At 47.5% G+C, this 19,065-nt stretch overlaps 7 protein-coding genes across 7 annotated transcripts; 5 read left to right on the forward strand and 2 right to left on the reverse strand.

Annotated features, from left to right (window-relative positions):
* Nucleotides 1-631: 631 nt before the first annotated feature.
* GGS25DRAFT_468628 (uncharacterized protein) lies at nucleotides 632-3,281 on the reverse strand. The gene is made up of 3 exons (XM_049259090.1): nucleotides 1,065-3,281; nucleotides 952-1,008; nucleotides 632-887 (listed from the first exon to the last, which is right to left on the reverse strand). The coding sequence occupies exon 1, from the start codon at nucleotides 2,997-2,999 to the stop codon at nucleotides 1,125-1,127; it is 1,875 nt and encodes a 624-aa protein (XP_049121076.1). The 5' UTR covers nucleotides 3,000-3,281; the 3' UTR covers nucleotides 632-887; nucleotides 952-1,008; nucleotides 1,065-1,124.
* A 1,596-nt stretch (nucleotides 3,282-4,877) lies between these two features.
* On the forward strand, nucleotides 4,878-7,078 carry GGS25DRAFT_13100 (cytochrome P450). The gene is made up of 3 exons (XM_049256229.1): nucleotides 4,878-5,568; nucleotides 5,634-6,359; nucleotides 6,416-7,078. Exons 1-3 carry the CDS (start codon nucleotides 5,187-5,189, stop codon nucleotides 6,904-6,906), a joined length of 1,599 nt encoding a protein of 532 aa, XP_049121077.1. The 5' UTR covers nucleotides 4,878-5,186; the 3' UTR covers nucleotides 6,907-7,078.
* A 362-nt stretch (nucleotides 7,079-7,440) lies between these two features.
* GGS25DRAFT_13111 (uncharacterized protein) lies at nucleotides 7,441-9,272 on the forward strand. The gene has a single exon (XM_049256230.1). It carries the CDS (start codon nucleotides 7,614-7,616, stop codon nucleotides 9,261-9,263), a length of 1,650 nt encoding a protein of 549 aa, XP_049121078.1. The 5' UTR covers nucleotides 7,441-7,613; the 3' UTR covers nucleotides 9,264-9,272.
* Nucleotides 9,273-9,465: 193 nt separating this feature from the next.
* GGS25DRAFT_13215 (uncharacterized protein) lies at nucleotides 9,466-11,081 on the forward strand. Its single transcript, XM_049256233.1, has one exon. It carries the CDS (start codon nucleotides 9,646-9,648, stop codon nucleotides 10,342-10,344), a length of 699 nt encoding a protein of 232 aa, XP_049121079.1. The 5' UTR covers nucleotides 9,466-9,645; the 3' UTR covers nucleotides 10,345-11,081.
* Nucleotides 11,082-11,525: 444 nt separating this feature from the next.
* On the forward strand, nucleotides 11,526-13,874 carry GGS25DRAFT_468658 (MFS general substrate transporter). Its single transcript, XM_049259091.1, has 12 exons — nucleotides 11,526-11,547; nucleotides 11,618-11,754; nucleotides 11,810-11,883; nucleotides 11,942-11,950; nucleotides 12,006-12,103; nucleotides 12,167-12,287; nucleotides 12,343-12,727; nucleotides 12,788-12,918; nucleotides 12,991-13,113; nucleotides 13,170-13,392; nucleotides 13,462-13,567; nucleotides 13,632-13,874. Exons 5-12 carry the CDS (start codon nucleotides 12,022-12,024, stop codon nucleotides 13,700-13,702), a joined length of 1,242 nt encoding a protein of 413 aa, XP_049121080.1. The 5' UTR covers nucleotides 11,526-11,547; nucleotides 11,618-11,754; nucleotides 11,810-11,883; nucleotides 11,942-11,950; nucleotides 12,006-12,021; the 3' UTR covers nucleotides 13,703-13,874.
* Nucleotides 13,875-14,043: 169 nt separating this feature from the next.
* On the forward strand, nucleotides 14,044-15,858 carry GGS25DRAFT_13345 (uncharacterized protein). Its single transcript, XM_049256244.1, has one exon. It carries the CDS (start codon nucleotides 14,327-14,329, stop codon nucleotides 15,419-15,421), a length of 1,095 nt encoding a protein of 364 aa, XP_049121081.1. The 5' UTR covers nucleotides 14,044-14,326; the 3' UTR covers nucleotides 15,422-15,858.
* On the reverse strand, nucleotides 15,644-17,401 carry GGS25DRAFT_13330 (uncharacterized protein). Its single transcript, XM_049256243.1, has 4 exons — nucleotides 17,283-17,401; nucleotides 16,838-17,212; nucleotides 16,413-16,776; nucleotides 15,644-16,331 (listed from the first exon to the last, which is right to left on the reverse strand). Exons 2-4 carry the CDS (start codon nucleotides 17,170-17,172, stop codon nucleotides 15,867-15,869), a joined length of 1,164 nt encoding a protein of 387 aa, XP_049121082.1. The 5' UTR covers nucleotides 17,173-17,212; nucleotides 17,283-17,401; the 3' UTR covers nucleotides 15,644-15,866.
* Between the last annotated feature and the right edge of the window lie 1,664 nt (nucleotides 17,402-19,065).

Raw genomic sequence — 19,065 nt, forward strand, 5'->3', positions numbered from 1 at the left:
TGTTTCGCTGGGGCATTCCTCCGAGAGGCACTAGCAAGTGGGCGCGCTTTGGATTCCGCGGGTCACATCGGTGGCGCGTGCGGGGGATCGTGGAGAAAAGCAGCGATGTGCATCCTCCCTAGACAGGGGGTTTATTCTAAGCAAATTACATCATCTACTTTGGTTACTTTGTTAATGGATATCAAGACATGGGAAGGGAGAAGGGAAAGACCTGGGTAGTGAAGCATACTTGGGTCAAGTGATGAAGGCTGTATTACTAGGTAGAATACGTGAGTTAGTGTTGGGACAATAGGTAAATTAGTTAACTATTTCTATACGTAAAATATGATAGTCTTTATTTAATACTGCGCATGGCATATCCCCCCTTTGTCATTCTGACAAGGTCAGCACAGGTCCTGTAGACAGACAGGTATATATGTACGTCCATGGATGTAAGTCGTATAGGTAGGTAAACCTCAGTGCGATGGAGGTGGTAAGATCTTATCTTATCTTATCGAAGATCATTAATTGGCCAGTATGACGAAGTACACATACCAGATGTATCAATGTCTTGAGCCAGGTGATTATTATGAGGAACATAAATATCTGCTAAGGTACCCGCCTCTTACCCTCTCTTACATATCTGGGGGGGGAAGGATTTGGTAAGTTCTACAAGTACTAGGTACCCACATAACGCATCAGTATATCACGTGACCCACAAGGGCAGATAGGTGGAGCGTCACATGACTCAATTTAATACACCTAAGTTATGTATTAGCCAAAGGAATCAAACCCCTTTTTTGTTCTGTCGCCCCCTTTGAAGCCCCTCTTGTTGAATAAACATTTTCAAATCACGTCCACTCCTACGAGTTTATTTTGACACAAAGAGTATTTAACTAGAAACAAAGGTTAACTTATTCATTCAACGCATCTCATCAGCTGTCTAGAATAAAAAGCTAATTCATAAACAAGAAATGAATCTTCTAACCTAGCGTACATCCCCGTCGAAGAGCAACAACCTTCATGGAGGTACGTACCTACACCTACACCTAAAACATCCTAGGTTACAACATTGAAGTATCTAGCGAAGAGTGTAGGAGTGTAGGTGGCAACCATTCTGCCATTATACTCTTCTACCGAGCACTTTACATGACTCGTACTTCATCCGGGAAGTAGGCGCCAGCAACTTTACTGACTTCCATAACCTTCTTAATCATACCCCTAATATCCATAGCCTTTGCCTCGTCCAGCCATCTTTGATCTGTCACCAGATTAGTGGTTTCCCTCGTCGCGTCGTATCCGCCCACGGTTGCTGGGCGAATGCCGAAGTACTTGAAGGCGTAGTACTCGACATGCGAGTGTTGGTGGTAGGCACTAAAAAGATCACGCGTAAGCCCTTCCCACGCACTCCTGCCTACCTTGGACGGGTCGGCCCCCGCGCCGACTAGTTTCAAGATGATCGGTACCATGTTCCTTTTCACGGCGCTTTCCAGGAAAGTGGCGTCCGTGGCGATGGCGCTCTGTTCCATGCACTCGCCCTTCTGGATCCGGACGTCAATGACAGCGCTGACAGCCGTGAAGTTGCCAGCCTCCAAGGCAGTTTTCAACGCCGGAACCGTGGCGAATCCATGGTGAACGGCATAGATGGTGTTAAGCGGTGCTTCGTGGCGTTCAAACTGTTGAATTGCGAAGTTGGCCATCTCCTCCCTCGCCTGTTCAAGCCTCGCCTTGCACGTTTTCGACATGTTATCCCGGTTTAATAGGTGTCTGATGAATCGGAAATGTTCCACAAAGTACTCGTGATTGCCATCGTCGCTCCCCACGATTCTGTTGAACGGCGAGTTTTCGAACAGAAAAGAGATGTATTCCACCGCTGTCATTCCTTTCGCAGTCCTGGTCCCGGTTTCCCCAGCGTTGGTTGTCTGCGTTGGCTTGGGGATGGCAAAGGATGTAAGCCGGAGAAGCGATTGGAGTATGATAATGGCGTTCTTCGGCTTATTAGATTCTGGACAAGTAATAGCTCTTTCGAGGGCGTGTTGGCCGCCAACCACCCGTGGATCGATGGGTAAAAGAGGGATATCGAGATCGCATGCGAAATCAATGAGATCCTGGAGTACCGGGTTATCATCCACGCCCATGGCAGCGCACTTGAAAATGTTCTCCAGTCCGCCGTTTATCAGATTGGTTGCATAGGGCTCTACGGTCGGTATTATGAGTCTCTCCAACACGGCCATCACATATCTATTCATACCCCGCTTGACTGCCATGGCGAAGTTCTTATCAACGGTTTGAGTGTTGCTTTCGAGAGGACTGGGAAACATACCAAAGGCTACGATAGTCATCGTGCAGCTTTCGATATTTCTGCTCAGTTCTGAGTCGATGGGACGCCGCGAGAACTCATCTACGCCGTATTCGACCGCCGAGCGGCAAGCGCTACACCGTGGACTTTGTGAGACACACGGGTCAGTATGTGGAAAGCCCTTCTGCGGACAGTCCTCAAGTCCAGGGCGATCTATTTCCCCGCTATCGTATACCATGTTAGCGTTGATGTTAGGATGCTGTAAGAGCAGCTCCACGACGTCCGGTCTGCCCGACCTGACAGCTGTATGGAGGGGCGGCTCCAGCTTCCACGACTCGGGGAAGACGGCGTTGATAGACCCTTCACTCATAGTCTCCAGCTCGTTCATGAACATGCGGACGAGCCAGAGCGGCGTTCCCGGATGCTCGATCACACTGCTGAACAGTGGCCTTCGCTTCGTATCTTTTACCACCTCCGCGGCGTTTATTCGAGCGATGTTTACCTTATCGGAGAGGAAGAGCTCCGGCCGCCTGAGCGTAATCTCTATTAAAGCATGTGGGAAGTCAATTAGATCATTGTAAAGTTGAAGCAACCGATTTGGGGGTAGCAAATCCAAGTTAGCCGGGATTTTGGCTGCCAAGTCGGGAGGGAGATCCAAGTCCAAGCCACGCGGATAATTCAATATTAATTCGCGCGGAATACGAACACGCTTTGCTGCCATGGTTGATCTGGAGTGGCTTTATGACTGGAACAAGGGGATAATAGAAAATATCGGGCAGCTATTGTCTAAAAGTGGTATAATGGACTAGCTAGGCTTGTAGGTTACTTGTTAGTACGTAGGTGTTGAAAGGTTTCAGATGCACTACGCAAATACAGCGAAGCGCTAATACAACTCTGGCTGGTTAATATCTATATAATTTGCGTCATTGAAGGCTGCTAATGTAATTTTCTACGACAAGAGTCAAGATATCTATGTATTCCACACTAAAGAAAGTTGTTTAACTGTATGGTTATAGAGTTTCAAAGCCTTTGGCGATGGTTTTCGCCATAATATATCGATGGACATTACCTTTATTTGCTCGTGTTCCTTTGAGCCGCACTATCAACAAAGGCAGTAATTACGTAGCAAATGATATTGTGGGAAAGGTGAAAGCTACTGTGTTATCATCAACATCCATCCCACGTAAAAATAGGTATTGTGTACCTAGTACGAAACCCTGATCTGAAGTGACTTTGATATATGATTGGTATGGGCCATCATCAGTTCGCAATTCAATGGAGGGAAAGGAGGTATGTGGTGGTTTGAGAATGGTATTGAATCGATTTGTAGCCCCTTTCTGTATGATCGGACACGGATCGGGGAACTATGACGGTGTTACATCCACACATGTCGAGATTAGTCACAACAATGACTGTATCCCGCGATACGAAAAGCCTTGCACCCTTATTGTGCAGAAACAGGCGTCGGACGAAAATCAGTATCTCCCCAATGATGTCACAGCTTCTTCATTGTCGTGAAGACCGAATACCTGTATCTCGGGACCTTTGTCTATATTTAGTTAATACTCACTAGGCCACCTCGGTTGGTAGGTATGTAAGGATCTATAAGCCCATTACACATCGTGAACCTTATCTAGGCATGTGTAGATACCAAAAGTAGCAGCTGATGATTGATATTCGATGTTATGGTTGAAACGGGGCCAGAAACTGAATGTCACATCTATATCTCAAAGTTATCGAATAAAAAGCAATATGGGGGCCAGAGTTCCGTGGCTTTCTGCATGAGCTGGAGTGGGAGTGGAGTACATCATTCGGGGCTTGCTGCGAACGCGCGCTGTGATTAGTCCATCGGCATTGTCCTTATTTCTTCATCGATGTGTCGGCGTGCACAGCAGCGAATAGGGGCGCTCGATGTGCGACCCCGGGAAGTCAGGCGAACCAGAGGAAAAAAAAAAAAGAATTGCTGCCTCAGTAACAGCCTGCTTGGTGGTGCTAGGCAACTCCTACCTCTCTCTGTCCGAACCTGGTCTCGGAACGGAATCGATAAGTCTAGCCGTATAAATAGTCAGGCGGGCATATGCAAACCATTCGTTTTAACTGATCCCGGAAAAGAGCGACGATTGGAGATAGGTAGGTAGCTACGGAGAATGATAATTCGGACGATATCATGACCGGAAATCCCCACGAGGTTGAATTGGTGGTGTCCTCTATCGTGTTCAATGTCTATGTTCAATTGGCAAATGAGCCAGGGGGTGGAAATAGCTTTGGGGCCTTGCAATATGAATGACATGTTGTGACAAGAGGAACGTGACTGTAAGGCAGTAATAAGGATAGGGACATGTGTAAATAATCAAATGATAAATCGTTATACTTGATACAAGTACTTCAAGGACTTGAGTGCTGAAGTTATTTATTATCGATGGGGCGGTTTAAATGTTAAAGTGAAGCATGCGGGCGCCAGCTCATAACCGTGATATGTTCTGTACTCCGGGATAGTATTGAACGGGTGGTTGAGGGGCGTTGGGGCGGGCGCCCTGACCCTATCAAGTCCAGCTATCTGCACGTACGATGCGGATCATATCTTGAATCTCGGACTCAGATTTCCAAGACGCAAACAGTGCTTGTTATTATGTCCGGGGTGGCGGACAAGCATGCCAAGCCCCACAACCTGCCAGTGAGGTCACATTGCTGCTGCATGAGTGCAGATACCAAGGGGTCGTGGAGGGGCACCAAGGGAACCCTACGCTGACGGCTGGAAAGCATAGGTTTGATATGGAATACCAGGCAGAGGCAGCCTTGCTGCTACATATAAGTGCCAATTACCTGGATATGCCTTGTCCCCTTTCTCCCTGAATATGCTTTTGTCTCATCTAGAGCTGCGCAGTCTGTTCACAGTTTTTTGCTGAACATGGACAGTATCCGGGTACTCGTTTTATATCTGGCAGTGCCAAGCCTGCTGTTTTCCGTCCTGCGCCAAATAATCTCCTGGAGGAAGAAAGGCGACGGCCTGACCAAACCTATACCTGGACCTCAGCAGTTCCCTATTGTCGGAAGAGTTCATGACTTGGATAGATTTTGTATGTGGAAGAAGTTCAAAGAATGGGCCGATATCTATGGACCTATTTACCGGACGAGCATGCTGGGGCAGCAGTTTATCATAATATCAGATGTGAAGATAGCCGAGGAGCTTCTCGTCAAGAGAGGTCACATATACTCTGGGCGCCCTCAGATAAGGGCGCTCTTTGACCACAAGACGGGGCCTGGCTATGTCGCATTGATGGATCGACACGGTATGAGATCTATCTAATCATCGCCGTCAATGTTGGTTATCGATTGCTGACTTATTAATCTCAAGAGATATGGACACGCCAACGTAAATGGGTACACGCCGCGATGGCCGAGTTCCATCGGCATCATTTCTTCGGTGTCATCGAAAACGAGGTCAAGCGATACCTGGCGGTACTCTTACTCGACCCCGCGAAGTTCCACGCCAACACGCGCGAGCACTGCGGGCGTATCATGAGTCGACTGGCATGGGACGATGCTTCAATTGGCAAGGAGAACGGCGACAGCGCTGACTGCACTCTGACCCAGATGTCAGTATCAGGACCCATCGTCAACACCATGACTCCGCTATGGGTAATTCCATGGAATTGGAACCCCTGGAAGAAATACGAAAGAGCGCGGGAAGACAAGCAAAGAGCGTGGTGGCTCGAGAGTTTCCAAGTCGCGAAAAACAGGTTCCTTCGAGGAGAGTTGCCGACAGACACGTGGTCGAACCGGTACTTCACAGGCTTGCAGAAACAGGGCAACTTAGACCTAGAGCAGAACCCGCAGGAAGAAGAATTCGCTAGTTGCATGTTGGGATTCCAGAATCTTGTTGGCGTCGTAACTATGAGCGGTCCTATGTTATTCTTCTTGATGGCGATGTTACTCCACCCCGAGTGGCAGAAGAAAGCGCAAGAGGAAATCGACAGGGTCTGTGGTGATCGTGTGCCGAGTTCGAGCGATAGTGCCGACTTACCTGTCGTTCGAGCGTGCCTAAAAGAGGCAGTTAGATGGAGATCAGGTGTTCCTCTTGGTAAGCCACCTCCTTTCTACTGACAAATCGGCATATTGTACTAACACCAAGAATAGGAGTTCCCCACCAAGCTGAAAAGGACGACGAGTTTCGCGGTGAAAAGATCTCGAAAGGCACCATTATATTAGCGTGCGAGTGGAGCATGAACCGTGTCCCGGAGCAGTACCCCGACCCCGAGAACTTCCACCCCGAACGCTATCTAGAAAAGGGGTGGCCGACCTACCAGGAGCCGCTCTCTCAGTATCCCAACTTCCGGGAAGGGGTGGGAATGCACACTTTTGGCTGGGGCCGCCGAACCTGTCTGGGCCAGCATATCGTGGATGATGAAATGCTCGTGTCCATGGCGGCCGTGCTGTGGGGTTTCAACCTCAACAGGAAGATATCCCCGAAGACGGGTGAGGTAATCGACTTCGATAGCGAAGCGACGAATGCCCATGTCATCTTAGAGCCGTTGCCTTACCCCTGCGAATTTCAGCCTCGCAGCGCCCAGAAAGTCGAACAGATCTTGTCGGGCTATGTGGGAGCTAGGGATACCCTGCGGGTCTAAATGAAGAGTGATTGATATCTACCTCTTGATATAATTTCGTTTGCTCGGCTCGGGGGCGTATTGTGAGGACACGGTGGTTGGTAAATACAGCGGTGGTAGATAATTAGGATAATGTGCAATACCTAGTAGACTGAGCAAGTTTGTTCCTAATACGTAGAATCACTCTGTCCGACCAGATCAGTACACTATGTATATTTGTGAAAGATTCAACACTTCATATGTAACCCTTAAGAATTTAAATGGGAGGGAATGGCCGTATTGTACAATTATTATCCCATTTTGTTACGAGCCCATTGGATGTATCAGTCGGGGCTTGCAGAGAAAGAAATGTCCTTGTAAGTACTTAAGTAGGTGTGTCTAAGCGACCCATCTTGCATGTAAGCAACCTCAGGCAACCTCAGGCAGCTTATAATAGCTCCAGGGCTTTCAATGTTGGAAGTTCGCTATCATAGGTAGGTACGGTACCGTACCTAAGTACCTAGGCAGATAATTTTGTGACCTTTGAATTCACATCAATTAATACATCCATGGATCTAAACCGCTGCTTCTACACCTTACTAAGAACATGTCCTAGTTATCACGTCAAAGATTAGCACCCCTTGACATCCATCATCTAGGACGCCATACCTACAGACATACCTTCAACCAAACTAAATTATTCTAGATCCCACTACTACCTGCGTGGGTGCAGATCGCTTTAGGGCAGGATGCCGACCTTGACGACGCGCCGCTCCCATAAACCGGGGAAGAATCAAGACAGAGAGATTGAATTGAACGCAGAAAATATGGCGGGTGTTTTCGATTATGTTACCGAATACTGCGACAGCCCGTATCAAGGGAATAAACGGCGGCCCCGACCACGGCCTTCGACGGTGTCTGGATTGTACTCGAACAATTTGTGCGGATTCCCAATCATTGCCTCCTCCCTCGATGGCAGAGCTAAGACGAAAGAGCAATACGCCGAGGACGCTATATCCATATATGAGAATGGTTTTGTAAGAGGTGTCGTTCGTGCCGCCGAACAGAACCTCGACCTCACGCTCCGACCTGACGATATCTGGCAGGCCATCATTTCACAATATAGCCTTTTTGTCAGGACGCATGCCGAGCGCATGCGGTACGCGTTCGTCGGCCACGCAGGAACGCGTGAGCTTGCCATCGGCTTCAGAGCCATGTCTGCCTGTCAATTTGACATGGACCAAGCAACCCGAGTGTTCTTCGACATCCTGTTCCATAACCTTCTGGATAACAAGATGTGGCTGTGGATGATGCCAAACTTTTCTACCACAACAAGCCAAGACCAGAATTTGGCAATGCTCGAGTTTATGGGGATGATGAAACCATACTTTACATTCACAGTCTGGCTTCGATCTCCTGGTGAAAGTTGGGAAGGTGTTGGACCGACTAAAAATAGCCATATGAGGGACACACAGAAACATCACTCGGGAGTAGACCGGGCCTTGGACGTCGAATATACCGACATTAGCTCTATGCATGACATCCGTCAAGGGCATAAACTACCTAACAGTGGACACGACTTAGCTAGGGTGATACTGCTGGGGAGCCAAGAAGACTGGAAGCTGGTTCGAACGCGGGTAAACGAGTTACACAATTGTGGCGAGGAGTGCCGGAAGTGGGCTACTCTGCTGCTCCCAGTCATTGATAATATATTGAGAACTTTCAATAAGCGACATACGAAGGAGATCAAGGAATTCTGGCGTCATGCCGCGTACGCGACAGGCATAGACGATTCTGTTCCTGGCGTCCGCACGCTATCTGGCTGGATCACAGCATTCGCATATTTCGAGAACAGCGGAAAGGTTACAAGAGGTTTCGGGCCTTACGGAGATGATTACATCCGTCGAACGGATGAAGCGACCGTCCGTTACTGGAGAGCGAGAAATCCAGGGCAACACCATACTGTACCGAACCGCGAACGACTAATACTAAACAAGAAGATTTATCCACTGATAGTGACTTCAAACATTCCAAGAAACATCAGTACATTCCCTATGGAAATCGTGGATGTAGATGCTGGTGTGCGAAGATACGTGACGATCGTATCTGGTACTATCGGCATGTCCATCTTGGGGAATGGAACAGGAGCACAGCCAGCATCGGAATGGTGGATTGCGCACGAGTTTACAAAGCCAATTAAGAATTTGCCAACCACGGAGGGAGAAGACTCAGACAGCAGCTCAAGTGCTGTTGATATATTGGCTGATGATGAGATGGATGTTGATGATGAGTCGGAATTTGATGAGGAGATGGAAGATGATGGGGAGATGGAAGATGATGAGGAGATTGAAGATGATGAGGAGATGGAAGATGATGAGGAGATGGAAGATGATGATTAGTACTGTAACATACAGAGAAGAATGATCTGAACAAATGGAGGATTTCCTCATATCCGTGTATCACGTGGTATTTATTGAAGAGCACGTGATCATGGATGAGATCTAAATGAGACTAACCTACTCCGTACTAGGGTAATTTCAATGCTCTGAGATGCGGGCACTAATGCGGGGCAAATCGTGTTGAGGAATCGGCACGAAGCCTGTCACCTACTTAATACATAGTAGTAGTTGCCTCCATAGCAGGCACTTCACTGTCTTATTTCTCTTTCATGAGACAAGTATCCATGAGACAAGTATCAGCCTCTATTCTATACCATTCTTTTACACGTTCCTTGACATTTTCTAATGAGCAATCACATTCTTTTGGATACGCGTCGTCGGAATGGTTGGCAAACCAGTGCACAGCATCCTCAGCTGGGAACCCGAGTCAAGGGAAGATCTCAAGTACTTTCGCACTATCCCGTGGTGTTCTAAGATTGTTTCTTCTCCAAATATCAGGCCTTATCAAGTGACCTCCCCGTTGCGGTGCGACAGAGGCCCAGATCCCGTGATCCATGGCTTTATGTTCCGCCAAGGGGGCGTGCTACGACACGCGAGCCTATTGGCAGATCCCGGCACCATTCCCTCACTCCATGTAGTAGACAAACCGGTCATAGGAGGCCCGGGTGAAGAAAAGCCAGACCAGAACACGAGACTTGCTTCTCTGGAAACTACCGCCGAGGAGGAATATCCAGTGCACGTAGACATTTTCACTTTCGGCGATTCCCTCCAAGCCGTGCCGGGGACGATACACGGCGGGGTCCTGACTCTGCTGGCCGATGGCGTGTGCGGGAAAACCGCTTGGATGCATCGCGATCCACTGAAGCAAGTCTACACTGCGTATACGAACGTTCGCTTTATCAAACCATTACTTTTCGGCCCAGACGGCACAGTTACCACAGTCATGAAGACTCAGGTTATCCAAGAGTTATCAACCGAAGGCAAGATTATGGTTTATGCCACTATGGAAGGACCCGGAGGAGTCGTACATGCCACGGCGGAGAGCATGGTCGTAGAGAAGTCCTGGAAGGGAAAGCTCTGAAAGGTATCCTGCCAACTAAGATTGTATTGTCCCAAGCCCGGAACCGAGGAACTGATATGTCGTCAATTTTCACGTTCACAGCGCTGCGTTATACCCCTCCATAACTACCCTACGTACGTAGGTATGAATCACATCGCGTCGTTTGAATCCTCCTATTTATTAGAAGAGATTGCCAGCGAGATAATCTACCAGGCCATGCTTCACGAACAAAGAGCGCAATAAGAAAATTAGCCCATGAAGTTCGCCGACTGTATAGCTATATGTAGACTTTGGAACTGGTCGTCTTAGGTATGAATAGGTACCTACATAGATAACCTACGTGCATGTAAAGAATAGTATGATACACGAGAGGCTTATGATGGCTTTGAACCCCTTTGCCTCAATTGGGCATCAAAATGAATGACACCACTTCGAGGGTCACACAGCCGCACAACTCGTGATACCCCATATGCCCGTTATGATAACGCCACTTGTGCATAGTTAGTATCGTAGTACCTATACGTTTGTGTCCTAGGCTTTCATCTTGGCAAATAGTGCCAAGACGTAAGTCGGGGAATAGTACATAGAATCAACCATTGACTAGGCACTTTCACAGCCTGAAATAAAGAATAAAAGAGTGATAGGTAGTCATTTGGCGAATAAATAGCTGTGGGCGATTGTTGTGTTTAATAAGCCTGAGAGAAAATGGTGTGCGATGTATGGAGCATGACGTGCTCGTCGCTTCGATGTTAGTCCAATAAGACTTCTGCGGCGCTCCCCAAAATGCCTACTGATTGCTTAGATAGGCTACCATCTTTGCTGAACCTAGGAACTTTGAACCTATGTGAGTCAAAAGAATGAGACCCCAAGTTATTTCTCTTTGCCTATTTCAGTTTTGCTGATCGAAGACGAGAGGTCGTGTCTTGCTAGGGGATATTGTGTGCAACAAGGTCACCATGGCAGTCAATTCAATGCCAAAAGAAGACATCGATGAGACCACCAGACTTCTGGGATTTGATATAGCCGATACTGACTCTCATGCTGACAGTTCAGTCCAATCATCCAGGGGCAGCTTCGTCGACAGCGTTCATTCGGCGACACTATATGGAACAATTTCAAAGCCAAATCCGGATGAAGAGGAGCAATGCAATCCAGGACATGTGCCCAGCACCCAAACGTATAGCAATGGCTATATCACTAGGGTCGTGGTCGCTTTACTCGTCGGTAGGTCAGCGAATTGGGCCAACCCGTGACCCCCTTGATTAGCAGTAGCTAATGTGTCGGATTCGCGAAGGGGTCTTTACCGCGAATGCAGATAGTTCGCTAGTAATTGCGACGCATCCAATTATCGCATCCGAGTTCCATGATCTCGAAAATTCTAGTTGGCTGTTCATTAGCTTCCTTTTAGCAGGAGCTGCGACCCAATCGCTGGTAAGAAATCCTCAGCCACGCCCATTACTGGAGAATTGCTCACAGTGGAATGCAGTATGGCAAGCTCAGTGATATATATGGCCGGAAACCTGTGTTGTTGGTCTCTTATGCACTTTTCGCCATTGGATCGTAAGTTGAAAAATTGGTGAAATCTTATATGAGGGAGCTAGACTGACCAATTCTGTAGTGCTTTGATGTGAGTCTCTCGTGCTGAACGTTGAGGCGTATCGCCATGCTGATAGACCCCTTAGAGGAGCCGGCCAATCCATGGGCCAGGTCATTCTTGGACGTGTGATCTCGGGCTCTGGAGGGGCTGGTATAATAGCCTTGGCGGCTGTAATTATAACTGGTGAATACATTCCAAGCTTCTTCGCAATCCGATGAGAGTGTTGGAAGTTGACAGTCTGTTTAGATCTAGCACCTCTGAGAGACGTTGCGTCGTGGCAAAGCTATCTCAATGTCGTTGCTACTGTCGGCCGAAGTTTGGGTGGTCCAGTTGGAGGATTTCTAGCCGATACGATTGGATGGAGATGGTAAGTTAACCGCGCCGCAAGAGCCTCACGGCCCAAAGCTTACATTGACGTCTAGGTCATTCTTTGGCCAGGCACCCATATTTCTGTTCGCTATGATCCTTTGTGGTATTGTCCTACCTGATCTGAAACCTAGGAATACTCAAGTCAATGACGAGGTTGCGAGCAGTCGACTGCGTAGGATAGACTTCCTAGGTGCCGCGTTCCTTGGCACCGGCCTCCTTGCCCTGCTCTTACCATTGAGGATTGGGGGGCAAAAAGTGCCATGGATCAGTCCAATCGTTCTATCACTCTTTGCAGCGGGAATACTCCTGCTAGCGTTGTTTGTGGTGACAGAAATGCGATGGGCAACCGAGCCAATCTTTCCGCTGAGGTTATTGAATAACCGAGAAGTGGTATTCAGCTACTTCATCACAATTTGTCAAACAGCCGCCCAAGTTGGTGTAAGTATTTCCAGTCCAAACATATTCCCGCAACACTTATGTGCTTACATGATTCTTCAGATGATGGTATCTGTCCCATTATACTTTCAAGTGACAAAAAGGTCATCTAGCACAGTTGCCGGGGCCCACTTGATGCCAGCTGTTATTGGCAATACTGTTGGCGGCCTTTTGACTGGCGCATGGATACGAAAGTTAGTAAACTCGCGATAATCCACAATCCAATTTATCTGTCGCAGATATAAGTATTGACATTCTGTTATAAGAACCGGCCAATTCAAAGCGCCATTGGTGCTTGCGGGGGTAATCTCGTCCATCAGCTACGTGCTCTTGATTCTTCGATGGAAGGGGGATACGAATTGGGTAGAATCTTTTTATATAACGCCTGGGTAAGTTCAAGAGGAGTGAGCAGTTGTGTGCTATACTTACACTGGGCGTATTCTAGCGGCTTTGGTACTGGCATATCCCTTAGTGCGGTTTTTATCGCTCTCCAGGCGGCAATAGATCCCAAAGACAAGGCTGTGGCAATATCAGGATTATTCCTTTCGAGCCCTATCGGGTCAATCTTAGGCATGGCCGCTGGCAATGCGATGATGCAAGCAATAATGCCGGTGGACTTGGCCTCGAGATTGCGCAATCTCGGTATAGAAGGAAATGAAGCTGAAAAGGTTGAGTCTATTCCATGTCGTTAAATACTGAGTGCAAAAAGTCCAGCTATACTAACAAGTTCGATGAAGGTTATCAAGCAAGCTATGGCACGCGTGGACTATCTTGACGAGGCACCACAAGGAATTGCTCGAGTCGTGACGCAAGCGTACGTTCGCGGCCTCGAATATAGCCATGGTGAGATCGTTATTAGATGTTATTCGTTGGATATAAAGGTATCACGAGCGCTAACAGAATTCAGGGATATCATTGTTATGCGCTATATTAGCAACAAGTACGGCGTTATTAATGAAGAATGGAAAATTAAATTGAAATGTAAAATGCGAAAGGAAAAAAGGGGCGGAGGAAGGTTGATGTTACGCAGAATGGACCCTGCATGTTACATACATACCCCTGCAACAGCCAGATAAAAAAGTGTTTAACCTTGTAATAAATTTGACGTCAATAGGTGTGTGAGCCTGTGAGGTTACCAAGTCCTAGGCACATATGTAGTTATGTACCCTAGGTATGTAGCTAGGTTAGAATACTAGGTATCACTGGTCACTGCCATGTGGTACGTACTACGGCGTTACGCAGAGCAGTCACAGCCACAATAAACACAGCCACCACTCTATCCCGAAACCTGTTAACCTAACCTAGAACATTATCGGACCCCGCAGATCATTTTAATGCTCAACCTTTCAACATCACCTCATATCGCCTTGCATGAATTCAAGTAAACCTTGGCTGTTAGGTACCTATGTATGTACAGTATATGCAGAAGGTGAAAGACTGCCTTAGGGTGGCAATGTTGAGACTATAATGGCTAAAAGCAGTATATAAGAGACGTGAAACATCGCAATCCCCTCCCACACAAACTATCTACCTACATAGAAGATAGTAACCGGTATCATTCACCAAACAAGAACACAATTTACTATAGTAATATCGCCCAACATGACTTCACTTGCAAACAAGATCAAAGAGGCAATACCCCGAAATGATGAGCTGTTAGCCACACTATCTGAAACAGATCACGCACTGCCGTCACTAGAACAGCAGAGACGATACGTCGATGATCTCAACAGCCAACTGTCCACTATCCAGAGACGCATCTCCGTACTGGATAAACAACGAGTTAAAGAGTTCAAAGAGCACAAGAAATATCGTGACTCCGTTATGAAACGCTTTGCCTACCGAGTTAGTGGCAAGACAGACGAGTTCCGGGCCAAAGCTGAAAAGGAAGAGAGAGAGTATTTTTCAGTTTTGCAGGAGGAAAGACAAGCTAAAGAACAGGAGGAGAGCCTCAAGGCCATGCGTTCCAAGGCTCTAGAGGTACAAACCGACCTAGAAGCTGGAGTAGCCCGTCATATTGAAGCCCAGGAGCAACTAGATACCCTGTATAATAGCATATTTCAAGGACCGACACCTGCCTTCCCCGAAGAAGACTACTTGGAAGAGAACTTGGAAAGTGCTCTACAAGCCTACCGTAATTCACGGCTCAAGATGGAAACAGAAGTGCAAACAGGACATCTCCTAATAGATGCCCAAACCCGACTATATAAGGCTCTTAGTTACACCGAGGAAGCATTGAGTCACAGCCGAATGGATATGTTTGGCGGAGGAACATTCAACGACATGATGGAGCGCAACGCATTAGATAAGGCTGACAGCCAAATCAGCCAGGTCATGCTACTTGTACGCCAGGCACAACGAATGTCACCGATGGTACAGGATCTTCCACCTATTAACATCGCGACCGGCAATCTGATGGGCGATGTCTTCTTTGACAACATTTTTAGCGACATGGCTTTCCATGAAAAGATCAAGGATTCTTTGTCGAGCCTCCAGCGTGCCGGCGCAAGTCTGCGCGACCAGATCGCTCTAGCCAAATCAAGGTACCAGGATGCCGAGGAAGAGATGAACATAAACGAAGTGGCCCTACAATCAGCAAGGGAAGAGCTTCAAAGAGCAAGAGCGCTTATATTTGAACGCATAGACAATCCTAGTGCAAGCGGACTAGTCATTACGATAGATCCTCCACCATATTGAAGAGTATTGTCATGCCTTTAAAGGGGCTTCACATCTAACACAATTTTGCCCACAACGGCACAATATGACAAGACTTGGAAAACCTAGACCTATTGAATCACTCGGATCCTATGGTCGATCCGTAATTAATTTATTACACCCATCTTGTTAATTGTACAAATATGCGTTTCGACATGGTCCCAACTAAGGACTAGCTACCCAAGTACACAACTTATCAAGTCATCAGGAGCTCATGAAGATACGAGCTAAACCGGGGCAGTGATATGAGAGCTAAAATTGGCAACTGATAAGTAGAACGCTACAACGCTAGCTTCGAACGATAGACGGTACCACTATTGGGTGCTAAAACAAGAACACCATTCCGGCTGCTATTGTCCCCATTCTAGCAGCACAGAAATGTGCGGAAGGCTGGAGGTAGAGTATTATCCTTCTTCACATGGCTCCTTTAAAAGCGACGCGGGCGTTTCTTCGACCCGGTCGCAGCCTTTTTCGCTGAAGAGGCCATAGCCTCTGCTTTCTTAGTCAGTAGGTGACTATCGTCGATATTTCCCCGAATTACCTCCTCGTCGTCTACCATCTCGCGATTCATATGCGCAAGGAATTCTTGCTGCTCAGTGAAAAATGCCTTGAGCTTGCGAGTAGCGACCCGGCGACCGGCGCTATTAGCCTCTCGCAGCTCCTTTAACTGCTGGCGTACGCGCTCCTCGAGTATCTCAAGCCGGTACTCACTGAATTGGTTGTACAAGTCCGCAAGATTTGAGATCGGGCGCACCGTTGTTAGCACAGTATCATCGCGAACTGTCGGGCAGCGCGGTCTGAATGATGTTACCATGCTAATTCGTTCTGCTGTACCAAGGGCTCGTAGAGCTTGGTGCTCAATATATCGGCCTTGTAGCACTACAGCACAGCCCTATTGAGTTATTAGCTACCTACTTCATATTTCTGAATCTTAACCGAAGAGTAAAGAGTTGATTAGAAAGGGAGCACTTACCATTTGAGGACCCCTTACTTTCATAATCTCACCCGTGCCAGTGCGGAGGGCCGTCTCGCCACCAATCATGGTAGTACAATCACTGAGCATGGTTACACAAACAAAGGGATAGCTGTCAGTGTGCCAGTCCACAATTGGCTTGTCGTCCTCCCATGGACAGCCTGCAATGCCCTCGTCGGCCTCATACTGGGCTCTGTCATTGAATGCCTGGAGCTCTTCTTGTTTCTCCTCCTCAGACTTGACCGATATGTTGATGTGACCGATCTCAAAGTCCATCTCGGTTACTAGATCGATGCCAGCGACCTTTGATATTACAGCCAGCGTCTCGGGGCTCTTCCATACATCGTACACAAAGGGCGCGTATCTGTGATTATACTGTTAGCATTATGCTTGCAGGATTATACTATATGAAGTAGAGCACTTACTTATTTGCGAACCCTCTTAGTTGGCAGTGCGCTAGATTGCTAGAGTACTGGCAGTTGCTAAGCACTTCTGGGCTTAGGACCTCTTGCCTCATCTTCATCACGGCGTCTTCTGTGAACAACGGGAAAGGCTCTGAAACGGCAACGGGTGATATTCCCGTGTCCTCAGGGAGGCCTATATCCTTCATTGTGTAGACCTTGGGGGTCTCCTTGAAGGCAAGATGCCGTGTGGGATCGAATACATCATTCTTAGTCTCCGAGAGCTTAGGTGGAGCGATGTTTGGGATCCAGTGCCGTTTTTGATCAGCTGAGGCTGGTAGAACTGCTGCCGCCGCCATGATAGATGTGGGTGCCGGAGTATATGGATGAGTGATGGCCCTTGATGAATAGGTATAAGACGATTTTCTAGGCTTTTGAAACCTCAAGCTTGATAACAATGAACACTAACTCATCAGAAGGTCGAGAAGGTGCCCCCAGGACATCTATTTATCATGATGAAGCCGGTCAAGGATTTGGCAAACTCTTATCTCGAGTGTGTTGACCCTGACTGATAGCTCATTTTCTCTCGCCAATGGCGAAGCAACGGGGCCCCAATATCTGCGTAGTAGGAACCGTCTATGACGAATCTAGCTGATCCTTAGGTATTTCCGACGATAGATAGACAAGACATTGTGAATGTGTCCATTGTCAGGCACCCCAACATGCTGAAGATAAAGCAGCACCGCGATGAAACCAGCGACAGGGACGGGTTGGTCCGTTTTCCCTATCAGCCTACTCTCCAATCAACATATTACGATTGAAGCATATATCGATACAATTTCCTCGCCGTCATACGTGGTTCAGTTCAACCTGGCGAAGGAGGTTACCAGGTTTGAAAGGTGTGGAGGGGCGACCCCAGCGTTACCGGACATAATTAAAGCGGCATCCAAACTATTAGATGCGATGCCACCTGGGATAACAAGAGCCGCGATGTGCCACTTACCTAACGCCGCTCGAAATTAGAAACCGAACCCCGAGACTGGCTGCACATTAGTTTTCGCCATGTTGGTTGCAAGTAAGGGCAAAAAAGGCCAATTTTGGACTGAGTTAGAACTTACTCCTTTGTCTTCCCAAATTAGTTTGATATCTTGGTAACTTCTTGGACATTCAGATTCCCCAGCATCCCCACTGAGATTCGGGACTTGGTAATTGATAAACCAAGTGTACCATACACTTTCATGTGCATACTACTCTATATATACTGTACACTATTCACATTTCACAGCATATGGTGACCGTCGGGCAACCCAATAATACTTCAGTCAACGCAAAAACGGATGTGGCACTTACTATATCATGAAATCGGTCCTGTTGAGTGTTGACGATCGCATCTTTTTTTGACATATTCGAATATTGTCTTTGGGTTGCCGTCACGTTGCAGGCCCTCCATGCGAGCTATCTCCGTCGGTATAGACGGCTTGGTAGTACGACGCCCGATAACGGAGATAAAGCTAGGTGTCTAGATGAATCCAGTGCCTTTATACCTGCGGCCCAGCTTTTGCTTATCATGTGGACTCTACATGATTATGGTAGGGACAAATACGAAATACGGTTAATGCTTGAGGCCGGGTTTGTTGATCCCCAGATGAATCTCTCTTCCTCCCTGCTGATCTATCAATGAAGATGGAGATCGTCCGCCACTTAGGTCTTGTCACTTTTCATGTCTACCGCCATGTAGATACGATGTCATTGGCCTGCCTTAGTAAGTGCGGAGAGATATCGGTGGGTTCCTAATGGTCCACCAAGTGACTAGGGTCGCATTGGACAAAGCTGCTTGCATAACAAAATGCTTTACCTCTATCACATACTATCGTGACGCTAGTATACCAAATGATTCTAACCAATCATTAAGCTTCTAATGTGTGTACCTACCTACAGGTACACATCATGAATTGATATCGTCTTTTGCTATCATAACTTCTGAGATAATCTGATGATCTATCTAGGACTCGTTGGGATTCCTGGGGCATATAATGCGGGGTGAAACCGCCGCTATCAACCTAAACGAGAAAATGGCTGCGCGTCGATGACAAAGTATTGTTATGACCTATCACCTCCTAGCCTATCACACTACTATGTGCAGCAGTTTATACGCTTGATATTCATCTTTAGGACGGCGACGTACTGGTGGAGTAAGGCACAATTGGGCAATACCCAATGACCCAATGCCCCAGAAGTTGACCCAGGCGCGC

The sequence above is a fragment of the Hypoxylon fragiforme genome (assembly GCF_022984875.1).
Source record: "Hypoxylon fragiforme strain CBS 206.31 chromosome Unknown GGS25scaffold_1, whole genome shotgun sequence".
In the NCBI taxonomy this organism is placed as follows: Eukaryota; Fungi; Ascomycota; class Sordariomycetes; order Xylariales; family Hypoxylaceae; genus Hypoxylon; species Hypoxylon fragiforme.